Source organism: Alternaria incomplexa (genome assembly GCF_024043165.1).
Source record: "Alternaria incomplexa strain BMP 0042 chromosome Unknown scaffold_3, whole genome shotgun sequence".
NCBI lineage: Eukaryota > Fungi > Ascomycota > Dothideomycetes > Pleosporales > Pleosporaceae > Alternaria > Alternaria incomplexa.
The window spans coordinates 1,470,245-1,487,777 of record NW_026249852.1 but is presented as its reverse complement, the minus strand read 5'-3'; the positions used below and the strand labels follow the sequence as shown (position 1 = coordinate 1,487,777).

The window sequence follows — 17,533 nt, the reverse complement described above, 5'->3', positions numbered from 1 at the left end:
CATGTGACAAGCTGCTAGCGCATCGTCAGGGTAAGGGAAGGTGCGGTGCTGTTTGTTGTGCCTGCTCGTCGATCTCCAGGCATGAGGAAGTCGCGTCCGGCGGCTCTGCTGGCGCCTGCAGGGATGGCGCGGAAAGGAAGGGTAGCGGGGCGTCGCCAACATATCGCCCCCACCGACCGCTACTCGACGTGCGCTGGCCACAAAGTCTCTACATATCGCCATTCTCATCACTTTTCATTCACTACGAATTTTTAAGATCGAGATGTCTGCAGTGTGAAGGGCAGCAGCTGCGGCTGCTAGTCTCTCCGTCAATACCCATACTATATGACGGCCTATTCAATCAACCACCAGTAGCCCACTATGGCACCGCTAAGAACACCAAAGAACAAGAAACAAACGCACAATGCATCCACGCCGGGAGACGATGACATGGGCCCAACAAGTCCGCTCGGGGAACCGCGACCTTCGCTGGTCTCACACACCTCCGAAACCTACGAGAAGGCACAAGAAGATGAACGCGAAGTCTTGAAGGCTGTGTTCATGGACGACTATGAAGAATCAGAAGCCAAAGGAGCATGGAGCGTAAGTACAGAGGCCTCACTGTTGGAGTCGCCGTTCAGGTTCTACGCCCACACGGCCTAGAGACCTGCGGCAACGTACCCTTCAAGATGTGTTCAAGTTTTGCATCAAATTGTGCAGAATCAAAGTATTCATCACTGGACCTCCGCTAACTATATGGCAGAAAACTACAGATCGCGTATTGCGCGTCAAGTTGACGTCTTTCTCCAACGAAAAGATCTCCATCACGCTTTGTGCGAAGCTTACCGCTACTTACCCCAAGACCCTGCCCGAACTTTCACTGGAGGACTGTGGCAGCCTTAGAAAAAGCACGTGGGACAGGCTCTATGGCCTGCTCAAGTCTCGACCTCGTGAACTGCTAGGCGAGGTGATGATCTACGATATTGCGACGGCCATTCAAGAGATACTAGAGGACGAGATCGCTGTCCGCGAGACGGACGGTACCTACGAGAATTTGGATGCCGAGCGTGCAGTACAAGAAGCCGCTGCTGTCGAACATCTAAAGCAACAGGAGGAAGAGTTACAGAAGAAGCGTGACGAAGAGAAGGCTGAGGAGGAGCGTCTTTTGCAGCAGATGGTAGGTGACGAAATGCGCCGAAAAGACCTGTTGGCAAAGCGCAAAAAGCACCGTGTATCCGCCAATACTCCGCCTTCGTACTTCCCAAGCGCCGAGAGTAACAACTACATCTCATTCGACAGGACGATCGTTATCCAACACGAAGACACGACCATCCAATGCAGTGGCGTTGAGAATCCACTTCCTTTGCGTTCTGGCCCTTTGACCGAACAGCTGTTGGTAAAACCGGCCGGAAGCACAGCAACGCTTACATTAGTACTAAAACGTGCTCGGGTGGGCGGCGGAAACGCTGCTGCTGGCCCACAGCTCAAAAAAGCCGTTATGGAATTCGAAGACGAGATGGAAGAGCTCAAGCGACTGCGGCAAGGAGCCATCATGGCGGTGCTGGAGTTCAAAGTAGAGCATCTACCCGATTCAGGATGGGAGATTAGCATCCTCATGGATCACGCCGACAAAGGATCTCTAGGCGAGCGGCTCGCCGACGATGGACCCCTACCAGTCGCAAGAGTTCGTGCCTGGACCATCGAGCTTCTAGAAGCACTGGACTTCTACCACCGCAACGGTATAGTCCATAAGCGCATTCATCCTCACAACATCCTGTTCAAGAGATCGCCCGGAGGTGGAATCACAGTATTGCTAGCCGACGCCAGCTTTCAAGGCTCTCTTTATCATCTGCGAAGCTTGTGTTGGGATGAACAGCCGATGAAAATTGTAAGATCATTTTACTGGATAGCGCCCGAGCTGTCTCAGGATGCGCGTCACACCCGCAAGACGGATGTATGGGATCTCGGCGTCACGTTCCTTCAGATGCTCTTCGGCCTCGATGTGCCTGAAAAGTACAATTCACCCAAAGAACTGTCCGATATTCTTGGCTGCTCCGAACCGTTACAAGAAGTTCTGCGCAAGTTCTTCAAGCCCGACCCCAAGAAACGATCCTCAGCCTTTGACCTCATCCCATGTGAGTTCTTGCGCGACGATGTAGACGTATACGAGCGACCCTCCACACCCGTACGTTCGAGGAACTCTTCAACTTCATTAGGTCGGTATAGGCTGCGACGAGAGTCTTCCTCTGGTGTTGTTCCGTCATACTCACGATACGCGAATGACTGGGCCGAACAAGGTCGCTTGGGCAAGGGCGGGTACGGCGAAGTCGTAAAGGCCCGCAACAAGGTCGACGGTCGTCTTTATGCTATCAAAAAGATCAAGCAGAAGTCTGCCGCAGCGTTAAGCGAAGTCCTTTCGGAAGTCATGCTACTTTCGCGGCTCAACCACAGCTGTGTGGTACGTTATTACACCGCCTGGCCAGAGGCCGAAGCAGATGATTACTATGACTCGGCAACATCAGATGGCGACGAGTCTGACTGGGAATCGGACGTTTCTCCAGGCACGACTACGACTGATGGTGGCGGTCACGGCAGAAGCACTGGTGGTTTAGACTTCATTAGCTCCAGTGGATATCCCAAGATCGAATTTGGGTCTGACGCAGAATCGGAAGATGACGTCGGTGCAGTAATCTTTGGCTCCGACTCAGGTAAGCAGCCAATGGCATGAAGCCTCATGTATACAACAAGCTGACTGAAGGCAGAAGATGAGGCTAGCATAGGACCACTCTCGCCAGTCAAGAAACGCGCCATGTCCGAATCAACACCTGCAAAGCCCTCGAGGTCAATCTTGTACATTCAAATGGAGTTCTGCGAGAAGCAGACACTCCGAGATCTGATACGTACCGGACTTTATGACGATCCAGACGAGTACTGGAGATTGTTCCGGCAAATTCTCGAAGGGCTCGCTCACATCCATGGCCACGGTATTATCCATCGTGATCTCAAACCTGACAACGTCTTCATCGATATGGCCAAGGTGCCTAAGATTGGTGATTTTGGTTTAGCCACCAGTGGCCAATATCAGAGGCCTGATACAAAGTCCTCCAATGGTACACAGGATGGTGGCGACATGACGCGGAGTGTCGGTACTGCGCTTTATGTTGCTCCTGAGCTCAGCTCGACCGTTATTGGCGACTACAACAACAAGGTGGATATGTACTCCATGGGCATCATCTTCTTCGAGATGTGCTTTCCCCTGAGAACTGCCATGGAGCGCGACAAAGTCATCCGATCGTTACGCGAGCGGAAACACGATCTTCCGCAAGAGTTCGAGACGCCGGAAAAGTCGTTGCAGGGTACCATCATCAAGTCTCTCATCAGCCATCGCCCTTCAGAGAGGCCCGGATGTACGGAGCTTTTGAGAAGTGGCAAGGTACCCGCTCAGATGGAGGACGAGGCCGTCAAAGAAGCGCTCAAGGCCCTATCCGATCGGAACTCGCCTCACTATGCAAAGATGATGGCCGCTCTTTTCTCACAAAAGCCCGATACCCAAGCAAAGGACCATGCATGGGATCTGAGCGCGACCACTCAGAAGATCAAAGCTAATGATGTGCTTCTGCAGAATCTAGTGAGGGACAGATTGGCCATGGTCTTCCGGAGCCACGGCGCTGTTGAGATACAACGTCAAGTTCTACTACCCTGGTCCGACCATTATGCGGACACGAAGGTCGTCAAGCTTTTTGATCCTTCTGGAACCCTTGTCCAACTACCTTACGATCTGACATTGCCGTACGCACGTAGCATCGGTCGAGGTGGAGCGTTCCTGGAGAAGACTTTTACGATCGGTCATGTCTACCGTGACGACTACACCGGAAGTGCTCCACGTAGTAACGGCGAGGCAGACTTCGATATATTGTCTTACGATACGCTTGACCTTACTTTGAAGGAGGCAGAGGTTCTCAAGGTCGTCGATGAAATCATTGATGAGTTTCCTTCATTTCGATCAACGCAGATGTGCTTCCACTTGAATCACGCCGATCTGTTAGACATGATCATGGAATTCTGCAGAATCAGTGTCCCAAAGCGCGCGGCAGTCAAAGCAGTCCTTAGTAAGCTGAACATCGGAAAGAACAACTGGCAGTTGATACGCAACGAATTGCGGTCCTCTGACATTGGTATTCCGTCAACATCGTTAGACGATCTGGCACGCTTCGATTGGCGCGACACCCCAGAAAAGGCTTTTGCGAAGCTGCGCCGACTATTTGAAGGCACCAAGTGCCTTGATCGGACTCACGTCGTCTTTGCACACCTAACTTCTGTTATCAATTACATGAAGTTGTGGGGCGTGAAGCGCAAGGTTTACATCAGTGTACTGAGCAGCTTCAATGAGAAGTTCTATTCCGGTGGCATTCTCTTCCAATGTCTGTTCGACACAAAGCAGAGGGAAGTGCTTGCTGCAGGTGGCCGGTACGATAAGCTCATCGAAGAATACCGCCCGAGAGGCTCGAGTCACGCACATCCAGCGGCTGCATACCACGCTGTTGGTGTGAACCTGGGATGGGATAGACTCGTCAACTCCATGAGCCGATACATCAAGAAGCCTGAGAAGTCGACGTTCTTGCGAAAGCACGCTGAAGAAGATACGCCATCCATCTCTTGGATGCCACGACGCTGCGACTGTCTAGTCGCCAGCTTCGATCCAAACGTCCTCCGTTCCACTGGCATCAAGATGGTAGCAGACCTCATCGCCCATGGCTATACCGCCGAACTCGCCGTCGATGCGCACTCCATCGAAGACATTTTACGTCACTATCGCGAAGACAGACATAGCTGGGTGATCGTGATTAAACACGGCGTAGCCCCAGACAAGCCCGAGCTCAAGGTCAAATCCATCGCAAAGAAAGAAGACACAGATTTGCGCAGTACCGATCTTCTGAACTACCTCCGCAACGAGCTCCGAGACCGCGAAGAACGCGAAGGAAGCGCAGCCCGCCTAATCAAAGCTCCACCACCAACTTCAAGCAACACTTCCAACGCGCCAAAAGCGAACGTCGACGTCCTTATCGCCCAGCACCGATCCAAGAAGAGCAACAAATGGTCTATCGTTGAGGCCGCGCAGTCAAGGTCGACAGATTTACTTTCCGCATTCCAATCCGCGCCCATCGCTGCTATCGAGTCAAAGGAAGAGGTCATGAACTTGCTCAAAGAGACGCGTCTCAGCGATCCGGACTCGTGGCGTTACTTCATACAAAAGATGCCGCTTGCTGAGAGGAAATACCTGCAGGAGCTGCACGACTTACTGCTGGGTTATAGAGCGAAGTGGGTAGAGAACAAGGGCGAAGGTGGAACAAATGGGGAAGGAGCTGTAGGCAAGGCTTTTGTGTACAATTTCAGGACTGGGGGGTGCTTGCTGTATGATTTGGAGAGTTGATGATCAGCTGACTGGGAAGTATGCGGTAGTTTGTATTTTGTAGTCGTTTTGGCAAAATGTCATCTACAAGCCCCAGGAAACTTTCCCGTGGAAATCGATCCTGACAACAAGCTTTTTCATAATGAGAAAATAACAAGTACACCTTCGCTGGCCATGACTGGGATGTGCAACGTATGATCGGTGAGGGGTACTGATACGAGGCTGACTCCTCGAAAAGCATACATGGTCAAAGTCTCTGAGCGTGAGTACATCTCCTTCGGCATTGCAGCAATGGAACTCTCCAATACGATGAAAAAAAGATCCACGACCAACTTCCTTCAACGCGATGCTTTGTATGAGGTCGAAAAACCATACTCCCTCCGCTTCACTCCACCCTCAGCCTTTCCACCCTCGAACATCAAGCTCACCAACCGCAATATCATCATCAATGATGTTCGCTCACGTTCTGAGCCGCTGGAATTCTCCCGACATGGTTTCCAGCTCTTGCCATTCCAATCCCAATTACCATACGCACAGTTTGACGACGATGACGCCGTGAGACGCATCTACTTGCGCGAGGTTGCAAACCTCATCAAGGAATTTCTTGGCGCCCAGAAAGTGCAGATCTTTGAGCATACCGTCCGTAAGAGACATGCAGAGTTTCCAATAAGTACTGGGGAAAGCTATCGATGGAATCAACCGACGAGTATTGCGCATGTAGATACTACGACAAGCTGGGCGATGGATATGGCCAAGCAGCTCAATCCCAATAACTTGGATATTGTCAAAGAGAGAACCCAGTGTGTTAAGTAAAGTCTCCTGCTCTTGAGACATCCTCGTTTATCATTTGCTAATCCGAGCGTCACAGTTTCTGGAAACCATTGCGTGGCCCCGTGAAAGACTGGCCACTTGCTCTTTGCGACCCGCATTCCATTGACATCAAGAGTGACCTGGAACCGTGCGACCTGGTTTATCCCGATTATGTGGTGGAGAACCGGCAGTTGTATTGGAGCGAAGGACTGGAATGGTGGTGGTGCAGTGATCAATGCGCGGATGAGGCGTGGATTTTTCTGCAAAGCGACACTGATGCGAAGGCGGGAACAAAACCTGGTACGTGGATATGACGAAGGTCAAGCATGGGAAGTGATCGTGCAGCAAGTTCAAAGGCTAATTGCGCAATGTTCTAGTACCGCATACTGCTTTCGAGCTTGGGGCTGAGAAGGGAGAGCCACGGGAGAGTATTGAGGTAAGGGCATTGGTGTATTACGGAGGCTTCGACGAGTCATCTGACGTTTCGACACGTTGAACCACGGGCAAGTATAGTCTATATGTATTTGAACGCTACGTTCTATGTCCCCTCGGCAAAGCGCACATAGCGTACTATGGAACTGTGCCGCAGCGCCTAGACGGCTGCCCAATGTTCTGTTCTGCGCCCCTTGCAGTAACCTTGCCTTGTGTATCGCTCTCTTGTTCGACGGTCCAGCCATCTCTAGCGAAGAAATTGCCCGCATTGCCATCGAACACCATTACCTCGCCTTTCGCAAAGCCATAGATTTGGGCTTGTTGTTGAGGCTCTCGAGGCGCAGGCCAGACCTCGCGCCACGGTTGTCTTTTGGGTCCCGTAGGAACGATCGCGTCTGGAGACAGAACAGCCGCTTGGGAATCGGCGGTAGGACTAGTAGCGGAAGCCGTCATCGTGGGAGTCTCCGATGAGCACTGCTAGCGAGGACTATAGTGGGTCAGTAGGTTGCGACGAAACGTTCCCGATATGCGCAGGGCGCAAACTTGCAGGTGCCGTACAATATAGGACACGGCATACGTAACAATTTCTCATGTAACTACGATGAGTACGAAAGGCGACGAGAGGCAAGCCGTATGTTTGTTGGACTGCAAAATCCGTCCTCACAGTTTAGTTGCCCTGTGCGTCGAAGAAGGCTGGGCAGCACGGGTTGTTGAGGTGGATCAGGGGGCATCGGCTTGAATCCAATCAAAACGTGTGCATCACGTCACCTGCGCATCAAAACTGGGCCGCATCGCCAATCCACTGCACGCGTTCCCGTTACGTTATGTTGCCCCCGACCCAGCCTCTCGACTCGTATGTATCCCATCGAACCCCAGCTGCCCTGGTGTGACATCCCAAGAGTGCTGCAACACATCTTCTAGTGGCTCAACGATGAGCTCATACATTCGCTTCACGAAGTCCTCATCTTCTCTTCCGTCGTTGAATCTATCCCACTCAAGACACGCCCTTACCGCCTTCTGTGATCGAATCACCAGCTTACCGTCGAGTTTCTTCAGTAGACGAAGTGCTGTTGTCAAGTTTGTACTCTCATTCGGTATCAAGCCGTCTATGAGATCCTCGGGAGCCCAATGATCCTCTATCTTAATCCCGTCATTGATCTCGAGTAGCAGGATGCCCAGAGACAGAATGGTGGGATTCGAGTGGACCGAGAACAGATTGTCATCCTCGTCAACCGTCGTCTGTGGATGTGTAAAGTCCAGCGCGAAGAGCGGTCGGCCAACGTCTGGATGTTGAGCACCATGTTCCCGGAAGAAAAAGATCTGTTTCTTGTCGAAGTCTGTGCGAAGCCACGGACCTTCAGAGCAGTGCATGACTGCGTGCGCAAGGCGTACAGCGAGTATCGATCTGTCGCGAGGCTTACTGCTTTCTTTCCAGCATTCGGCATCTCCCAGCAAACTCATCAAGGATGCATCCAACTGGTGGCGGATCTGTGAGTCCGGTCGCTTAGCTCTTTGTTGCCAGAGCATGTCGTTCTCAAACAAGATCTGTAGGCTCGTATTCGCAGCCCTGGCTCTCTGTAGCAGATCACATAGCGACTCTGATTCAATATTGCGACCCGGCGGTACCGATGAGGGAGTGCTTGTTGAAGACGTAGACGGAGCTTGGCCACCTGCAAACCGAACCTGAGGCTCGTTGTGATTTCTTTTTCTGGCTCGATCTTGTTGGCTAACCACGGGGTTTCAGTAAAGCTCAGCAACGTACTAAGTATGATTCTGCGACTAACCTCTGAGTGACGCGGATACTGCTTTTCTGCCAGTGAAACGATCTTTGATCTTCGACGGGCACAGATACAATGATGTCGAGACTGTCGCTCGAATCACCGCGCTTGTCGTACGTACAACAGCAATTCCACAAGCACAGTTTCGCTAGATGTCGTGTGCGACAAGAGCAGGACCATTTGCTCGCTAATTTCCTGAACAGTTCTTCGGGCAGTCTTCTCATTCTATCGACTGGGGTTTTCTTGCGAGGCGTATGTTGCTGTTGCTCGAAGATCTCCGTCGAAGAGCCTAATACAAGCTCCAAAGTTCGTACTCCCTCGCGTATACGTTTCATCGCCACCTTCCGTGTCTGCTCATTGCGGGCAAACCGAAACTTCTCGCGAGCCGATTTCGTCGCCTCGTCCGACTTGATCGTCTCCCCAAAGCGATGAAGCCTGTGTAACATCGCATGTTGGGTGTTCTGCGACAGTTAGCCTAAGCGGTGACATCTTCGAGGTCCTGTGACGGGGAATTTACTGTATCACCGTCCGTCAGCACGCTTGATTTTTCTCGCACCAAATCGTCGATGCTCTTCAAAACTCGATTCAGGATCTCATTGAAGTGGTTCGCATTTTCGCCAAGTGCAATTTCGATTGCTTCAGCTCGAGTTTTCTCCGATAATGCCCCGCTAGACAACACTCTCGAAGAGTTGATCTGTACTTTCTCCAGAGTTAAGCTGAGTAGAAGTATCTCTGCATGCAATTCTTGGTAGAAGTCTAGTTGTTGGTTATTGCTGATCTTGGAGAAAGCTAATGCCTTGCCTCTGCGGAAGACGGTCTGGTGATGTTCGATCAATACAATGACGAGTGGCACAATAGCCAAAGCAAGCTCGGCACCAGACATCCTGTTGCGAAACAGAGGCCTATGCCTTCTCCAGGTGGAGGGCAGGCTATTATCTAACGAAGGCCAAGGCAGACGCAGCGCAGCCTACGACAGATCCGGTGAGCTGGAACGAAAGAGGGCGTCATTGGGCTGACGGGCGTTCTACCCCGCCGATGTATGTTTCTTGACTGCCAATACCTGGCTCATACCGTACACCATCACTGACCGATTAATAGCGTCAGTAATATTTCTACCCTGTATCTCAGGCACTCAATCTACGTTTCTCACCGGACGAGGCTCTGCTGCAACCTTTGCTCTTAGTTTCTCCCCCGCCGTGTTCAGTCGACTGATGGGATCAGCCTGCCCCTCAGCATGTCTTATGAGCTTCGCGCAGCTGCCCAGGGTTGCAAAGGCCAATTTGAGTTGCTCATTGAGATTAGTGAAGAGTTGGGTCTCGCATGCGACAAGTCGGATGATGCATACAACGTCAATTGGGTTGAAGAACAGTACGCCAGGTTCAAGATATGGGCGGCGAACATCGGAGCCTTTGCTCAAGGTCACGCCTCGCTCGATTACCGACTTCGTGACAACGAGCAAACGCAGAAATTCATGCTGGAATTCCTTCTCACTCTGACAGATTTCACCAAACGAGGCAAGTCCCTATTACCCTACATTTTTGCGACATCAAGCGACGTAGACCCGAACGAAAGGATAACAGAGCGCCATGCAGCCCGATCAAAAAATCGAAGTAGGAAATATCGGCTGACCGCATGCGTTTAGCTATTGCGAGCTTGAGACCAGAAGGACCAGCCGACGCGCTCTATCGTATCGACAGTCTTACTGGAGATGGATCAATTGGAGATGCATCATTCGACGATGCGACCTCTTCTGCAATATCATCATCGTTCCAAGGAACCGAGACGGATTCGGTTCAAGATGAGCTGACCATTGCTACTTCAGCGGAGGACTCATTGCCAGAGAAGAGGCTATCAGGCATAGAGAAAGCGATCGATCGACTCTATCGGCTTTCGCTATTGATTCGCCAGCCTTCAAAAGCAGCTCGGAACGAGAAGGCTGAACAGTTCATCATGAAAGATGAAGAAGATAACGTGCTCAACGAGACATTCGCAGCTTTTGCTCTTCAGATAGTGTATCATTGCTTCCCACATGCGCCTGAGTTCCTGCGCAACAAATTATCGCATGGCATTGTCATACGTCGGCAGCGTTTCTTATACCAACGAAAGCACCAAAGGAAATTGTCTGTGGTGCATTCATCGAAGGAAAGCACGCGGGAAGACATGGGACATGACGCCAAACATCGTGAGACGGATACAACAGCACGTGCCTCTGATTTAGCAGATGAGCCGTTACTATCACCCACTCTGATCTTAGAGCTTCACCAGGCAAAGAACTCCGACCTATCACAAACTTCCGCATCCGCACTCCGCAAGCAGAATCTGCCACTTGATCGAGCACTGGAGGACGCAAAATCAAATCAGTCTACCGCTTTTACTGCCACACCTTCCTCGAGTGCACCAATAGAACTACCCCGTCCACCCAAACCAGCTGCTGGCGGTAAGGAGTTCGAATGTCCATACTGCTGCCTCATGTTACCAATAAAGGAGTCGAAAGCTTCTCACTGGAGGTACGTGATCACACGCTACATTGGATCGCCTGAGCGAATACGCCTGTTATCTGCTATGCGATGATTGCGGACAGCGAAGTCGTGGTAGCTAATTTGACTGTAGACGACATGTCCTAGAGGACCTTGAGCCCTACACCTGTCTCTTTGAAGGATGTCCAGATGGCAAAACGCTTTTCGAGACCAAAGCCACCTGGATATCCCATCTCCAGGAGCACAACATCCGTTGGAGGTGCACATCCAAGTCCCATTCAGCATCGCGGTTTGAAAGCGAAGAAGAGTACTTTGTACACATGCGCAGTCACCACTCCAAATCATTCACTGAGTCACAGTTACCCTTGTTAGCGAAAAAGAGCAAAGTTTCGACGCCTATCATCTTCCCACAGTGCCCTCTGTGTTCGTATATACCCAGCGAAAACGGGACAGGTCATATGTCTGGCTTGAGTCAAGCTCAGAAAGACAGATCAGTGTCCGATCGGATCATTAAACACATCGCAGCTCATCTGGAGTCTCTCGCCGTCAAGGCTTTGCCATGGCAAGACGAGGCCGAAGAACATTCAGATGGCGCATCACAAACAGGAAGAGCAGAAGATGTCACTGTGCAGAGCGAGAACGGCTCCAGAGTCCTAGAATCTAATGGGGCGTCAAGTCTTGCGTTTCCTGGGGACATTGACAGTACCATCGCAAGCTCTTATGTTGACGAAACTTCTCTTTTCTCGAGAGACAGTACCATCTCACCTGAGATGCCGACCAGGAGTGGTGAGATAACACCACTTCTTGACTCTTCGTACGAAGAAGATTGGAGCTTCATTGAACGGCAACCATACTTCGGGCATGATCGCGATGAGACCCTACAGCCTCTCTTACAGCGGCTTTTCCTTGAAGACTTCACGTCGAACGCATTTTCCGGACCAACGCTCCCTGCCTACCAGGTACCTGTATCCCCGGATAGGAACTTCTACGGCCGGGATTATGCGCTCAATGCGATGCAAAAGGCCATATGTGGCGTTGCTGAAGACGAAGCTGTGGACAACAAACCTGTAAGCTGGCCGAGATGTTACGCGATTTACGGACCTGGTGGTATGGGGAAAACTCAAATTGCAGCAGAATTTGTGGCCAAGCACAGAACCAAGTTTGATGCGATCTTGTGGGTTCATGCAGAAGATGCAGGGAAGATAGCGCAGGATTACAAAGACTTGGCCATTGGCTTGGGTCTGGTAGCAGCTGATTCTCGAGATGCGATGGACTTGAACTACACAAGGGATGTGCTGAAAGGGTGGCTGGTCAATCCGGAGAAAGACAGATCACGAGAAAGCGGAAAAGCTCAAGGAAAAGCTTCTTGGCTCCTGGTCTTCGATGGTGTGGAGGATGGCGAAGTGTTGAATGGCTTCTGGCCATATAACGGCCCGGGCTCTGTCCTCATCACTAGTCGCAACCCGTACTCATGGTCTGCATCTCTGGAGCTGAAACCATTCAGCGTACCCGAGGCTACGCAGTACTTATTCCACGTGACCGGCAAACAACCCATTGCCGGTTATGAGATGACAGCTGCAACAACCATTGTCAATCGTTTGGGCGGTCTACCTCTAGCCCTCAGCCAAATGGGCTCTATCGTTGCATCCAAAAATATGTCATTTGCGGACTTCCTCTATTCTTTCGAGGATCATGAAGGGTCACAGGCCTTCTTTGACTGGCAAACTCCCGATAAATCGCGCTCGACAAGCAACTATCAGTCCAACGTGGCTTCTGTTTGGGCCTTTGACCGCCTTGGAAAAGGCGTAGCGCTTATCAACATCATTTCTATGCTGGACCCTGACGCAATCCCAGAATCGATCTTCACTTCTCCAATAAAGGATGACGACTCTGAGTTGGTTCAATCTGTCAAAAATGACTATGTTGCTGCGCGCACCGAGCTCTTGGCGCGATCCCTCCTCACCAGCAATAAGGAGAAAAGAAAGCTATCAGTACACAGGTTGGTACAAGATGTAGCACGAGCCAGATTGCGTCAGCCTGAGATGAGGAAATACTTCCTTGCATGTGTGGAATTGATCAACGATAGCTGGACTTTTCAGGAGCTCACCTGGAGACATGGCATCGCTCGCTGGGAGAATTGCGAGGAGTTATTTCCCCACATACAGCGCCTCAAGACTGTATTTCCGTTGATTACGCCATCCCCGGACTCATTTGACGACTACGAGTTTGCGAAGCTCCTCATAGATAGTGGTTGGTACCAACACGAACGTGGCCAGTCGCCGGATGCGATCTACTCCAACAACATGGCCCAGTCGATATGCGAGTCTCTCAAGCTCCGTTTGCTGGAGCGCCCCGAACTCGCGCATGGCAGCACGGTAACTCTCTCGATGCTAAACTATTCGCTTACCGAGATTGCACACAACAGGGGATGCATAGCTCTAGAGATCAACGAGCCAACTGATGCATTGCAGTATCATACGATGTTCAATGATGAGATGGTAAAAGAGAGCCTGAAGAGTGACACCGAGGACATGCGTCTCGCCATCTCTTGGAACGAGTTGGGAAATGCGCACATGCTCAACCGTGACTGGAAGAGAGGAGAAAAGTGCTTCTTAAAGTCCATCGAAGAAATGCGCAAGTACCGCAAGTTCAGTGAGACCATGATCTCGCTACCCGTAAGTAAAATGATCCGTTGTATATGTCACGAACGCTAACCATTATTGCAGCTCGCTAATCTGGGTCTGGCGTATTGGCTGCAAGGAAACAACGAGCTAGCTTCTAAAACCCTCAAAAAGGGGTTGCGAGACCGCGAAAATGAGTTCGGCAAAGAAGACCGAGTATCCTTCATCACCGGCCGCTTTCTCCACGCCTTGGGAAATGTGGAGTCCAGTCTAGACTACCACCGCCGTGCGCTTATGCACTACAAGTCAACCCTTGGCAACCGCCATCACCGTACGGCCGACGTCTTCGTCAAAGTCGCAGAGCATCACATACATCTGGGGAATTACGACATGGCACTTGCTCTCCTGAATCATGCTCTTGAGGCATTCTCCAATTCTCATACGTATATGCCCGAGAAGACCCGAGCGTGCTGGATGCGGTATAAAGCGTTGAGTGGATTGGGGAAGAAAGAAGAGGCAGAAATTGAGCTGGCGAACTGTTATCAGGTTTACTCCAGGCTTCGGAGTAAGCGTGAAGGCTATGGGCCAAAGTTCAAAGAGAAGCCGAGCGAGCTTGACGATGATGACATTGATGATCTTATTGTATTCTGGTCGAAGTAATGATACGTACATATCAGGGATGGGGCGTTGTGTCAAAATTCAATTCATTCTTTTCTTACTTTGCGCCCAGGTCCGTCGTCACGCGTAACACGGCATGTTATGGGCATCCGGTTGGACGAGAGAGCTCACGAGTCACCATGGTATCAGGCTTGCATGCACACCTGCATGAAGCATGAACGAGAATTGGATTGAGCGCGGGTATCGACTTTGTCGCAAAACCAACAAATTGATCGAGGAGGCCTTCTATCCCGGATACATCATCACACGGCATTTCCGTGTGTAGCTCACGCCGACTGGCTGATTTAGATAGCCTATAACCCATGAGGCAGTCATTTATCATTACCGCCAAACATAGTCCCCCCCGTCAGGTCTCCTTGACACTACCAGGTAAGGCAGCGGATATCGGGGCTCTCGATATTCGTATTCTTTCTTTGGTTCTAGGGTGCCCCTAGAACCGTCATTCTTCTTCTCACAGGTAAGCGGTCATGGTCATTTCCAACAGTCACTTTGAGTATGTTCGTTTTATAGTAGTTTAAATGTGAATTCTCTACCATCATCGCACATCCGTCCCCTCCACTCGCAATCGCATTGGCGCCTACAAATACCCTTTCACCCTTGCAGTCCAATCCTCCCAGGTCTCTTCCACCATGACCTCGTCCTCCTCACCCCGACGTCTGAGAACTGCCATGAACTCCGCCACTGCCTCGCCATGCTCCGCCTCGATAGCATCGATCTCGGCATTCCTCTTGTCGCGTTCGTCGTTCAGGTTATCTCGGAGCCCCTCTCCAACCATATCGCTCAACGCCTTCTCCTCCTCTGCAATCTGCCTCAACATCTCCGCCAATTCCTCTTCGTCAGCATTGCCCTCACCCGGATTGGCGTCACGACTCAGTAGAGCTCTTTCGACAGCGAAGTTTGCGTCGAAGCTTCCCTCCTTGTCCCTGAAATTGGTACAGTCCCGCCACAGCTTTACCGCGTCTTCATTACGCCAGTCATTCATGTCCGCGGTGGCATTGTTGATACCTGGCTGATGTATATTCATGCCGGTACCCAACGCTGCGAGACCGTGCCCTAGCAACGTCAGCAGAATCTCACCCAATCTCGACTCGCCAGCATCGCAGGCAAAAAACACCGGATAAGCCTTCATACAGCACTCCCCAGGCCACAACGCTTCGCACACGTGTCGAATCAGCTGCATCAGGAAACTTGAGTGTTCATCGCGCGTGTGTTCCTTCTCACGCTTGCTGAAGTTGAGGGTATTGCCAAAGTACTGCAACGGCAGGGTATTTATGGCCCGCCCAACGCGTTTCTCCAGCGCGTCGCAAAAACTACGCACGATGTCCACCCGTGTCACCCTACGCACACCCAAAGCGCCCCCTTGACCCGGTTTCCAGAGGAACTTGTGTCTTCCGGCCCGGATGTGCTTACGCTCAGTCTTCTTCCCGGTTTTCTTGAACGCGTTGTCGATCGCGACGGCATTGTCGATCGCCTCGGTATCCTCGATGCGCGGCACTGTGGTGTACTGGCGCAGCAGTTCGACAATGTGCGACAGACGTCTTCGCGATATGTGTCCACCATCCGCGACGGCCACCATCATTTCGACATACACGCAAGGAGCATCCGTTGTAGAGCGATCCATCCAAGAAGAGTCCGCAGAGAAGAGGCTGCGGTCACCCTCCCGCATGTCCCTTGCGGCAAGATTGCCGTCCAGAAGATCCGGCAACACATGGCGTCCTGGGATGCTGCAAAGGATCGACGTGCCAGTCTGCTTGAAGTCTGTCTCATCCATGGTAGTCCAGCCCAGCTCGCGCGCATGAATGAAGGCACGTGCCACGAGTGCGAAGCGAGAGGATTTATGACGCCCCGAGTTCCACAAGGCTGCATAGTTAGGGGTCGCGACTAAGCAAGCGGCCTCATGGACAGACGAAGACTCCTCATCAGACATTTGTTCCGCCTCTTCTTCCGACTCTTCCAGTTCCTCTCCTGCTAAATGCTGGCCAGCTATCGAGCCAGGGCGATCGGCCTGACTCAACCTAGGCGGCGACGACCCCATTGCACCCTCAGGCAGGTCGTCGAGAGCAAGCCCGACGCCCTCGCCTTGCAGAACGGGGAGTCCATCCGATGTAAATACCGGGGTCTTTCCACGTCTGCGTTCTCCGGTTGGACGCGAATCGGGAGTAGTATCCCGATGCGATTCAACCTCACGAGGTGTGGCGTGAGAGTCAACGTGTACACCCTGAACTCCCACCACCGCACCCACAGTAGACCTTCTGCTGCCAGGCGTCGCATCCTGGCCAGCACTGGTCTCAGCGTCCAGTTCATCTTCATCAGCACTCGGAGTCTGATGAAGCGAAGGAGCTTCTCGTCCACCTCGTCCACTTCGTCCATCTCGCCTACCTCGTCCATCTCGCCCACTTCGTCCAGCTCGTCCTCCTCGTGGGAACTGCGCAAATCCAGGATTGATAACTACCCCAGAGGGACCAGCGCGGCTCGGTGCCGGTGTATAGTCCGGCGGCACAGGAAGAGAGCTGCTCCTTTGGGCGGAGCTACGACCTGCTGAAGATTGGCTCGAGCCCATGAGCGAGCTCTGTCCTGCCAATGCGATCGCCTGCGACTCTGGACCAAGCTGCACAGGCCCTGGGTTCTGTGTCACTGGTGCTGCCGCTGGTGCCGTCGCTTTCGCCGCCGCTCGCCTTTGCACGCGCGCTGCCGGTGTCTCATTGTTGACCCTTCGCCGCCTCACCTGCTGCTGCCGCCCATCATCACCGAATGGGGTCGTCACTTCGGGGTTGAATTCGGCCCTCATGATCGAGCTGAAGCCTTGCTGGCGTGCTCCAGGCGGCAGCATCGGCGTCGCAACTTCTCCACCATCTGCTCTCTCCATATCCTCATCCGCACCTGCATCTGCCACCGAATCCCTACATATTGTTAGCAAGAAACAGGAAGGAGCGAAGGTACTCACGCATCCACATCATCGTCCATCTGTCTCGTCTGCCTTGTTGCTCCACGCAACCTATCCGTAAAGGCGTTCGGATTCGCCATGGTGTAGTTGAGATGGTGAGGTGTGCTGGGGTGAAGTCTAGTCGCACCTGCCGTACGGAAGGCGCTACGCCCGATTCGCTCCACGACGTGACGTGACCACCAACATCACACCATGGGTCAACGAATCACACAACCAGCCGAGGGACATCCATCAAGGAAGAGCAATTTAGGATCTTCACATTTTTTGGTAGCTGTCTTGATCGGATCATAGTTTTGTGGATTGAATTCCGAAGAAAGCTGGAGGTTATAAGCCATGGAATGTGTGTACAACCAAGCAAATCGAGCGCCGTTTGTGTAACTTCCAGGGTGCCATTGCGATGAAGA

The 17,533-nt window shown here is 52.0% G+C and overlaps 3 protein-coding genes across 3 annotated transcripts; 2 read left to right on the top strand and 1 right to left on the bottom strand.

Annotated features, from left to right (window-relative positions):
* Positions 1 to 360: 360 nt before the first annotated feature.
* On the top strand, positions 361 to 5,410 carry J4E90_002884 (uncharacterized protein; the record flags this gene model as incomplete). Its single annotated transcript, XM_051432460.1, has 3 exons — positions 361 to 582; positions 743 to 2,687; positions 2,742 to 5,410. The coding sequence occupies 3 exons, from the start codon at positions 361 to 363 to the stop codon at positions 5,408 to 5,410; spliced, it is 4,836 nt and encodes a 1,611-aa protein (XP_051293882.1).
* Positions 5,411 to 9,643: 4,233 nt separating this feature from the next.
* J4E90_002883 (uncharacterized protein) lies at positions 9,644 to 14,167 on the top strand (the record flags this gene model as incomplete). The annotated part of the gene is made up of 4 exons (XM_051432459.1): positions 9,644 to 10,019; positions 10,052 to 10,916; positions 11,020 to 13,561; positions 13,613 to 14,167. The coding sequence occupies 4 exons, from the start codon at positions 9,644 to 9,646 to the stop codon at positions 14,165 to 14,167; spliced, it is 4,338 nt and encodes a 1,445-aa protein (XP_051293881.1).
* A 595-nt stretch (positions 14,168 to 14,762) lies between these two features.
* Positions 14,763 to 17,015, bottom strand: J4E90_002882 (uncharacterized protein; the record flags this gene model as incomplete). Its single annotated transcript, XM_051432458.1, has 1 exon — positions 14,763 to 17,015. The coding sequence occupies one exon, from the start codon at positions 17,013 to 17,015 to the stop codon at positions 14,763 to 14,765; it is 2,253 nt and encodes a 750-aa protein (XP_051293880.1).
* Between the last annotated feature and the right edge of the window lie 518 nt (positions 17,016 to 17,533).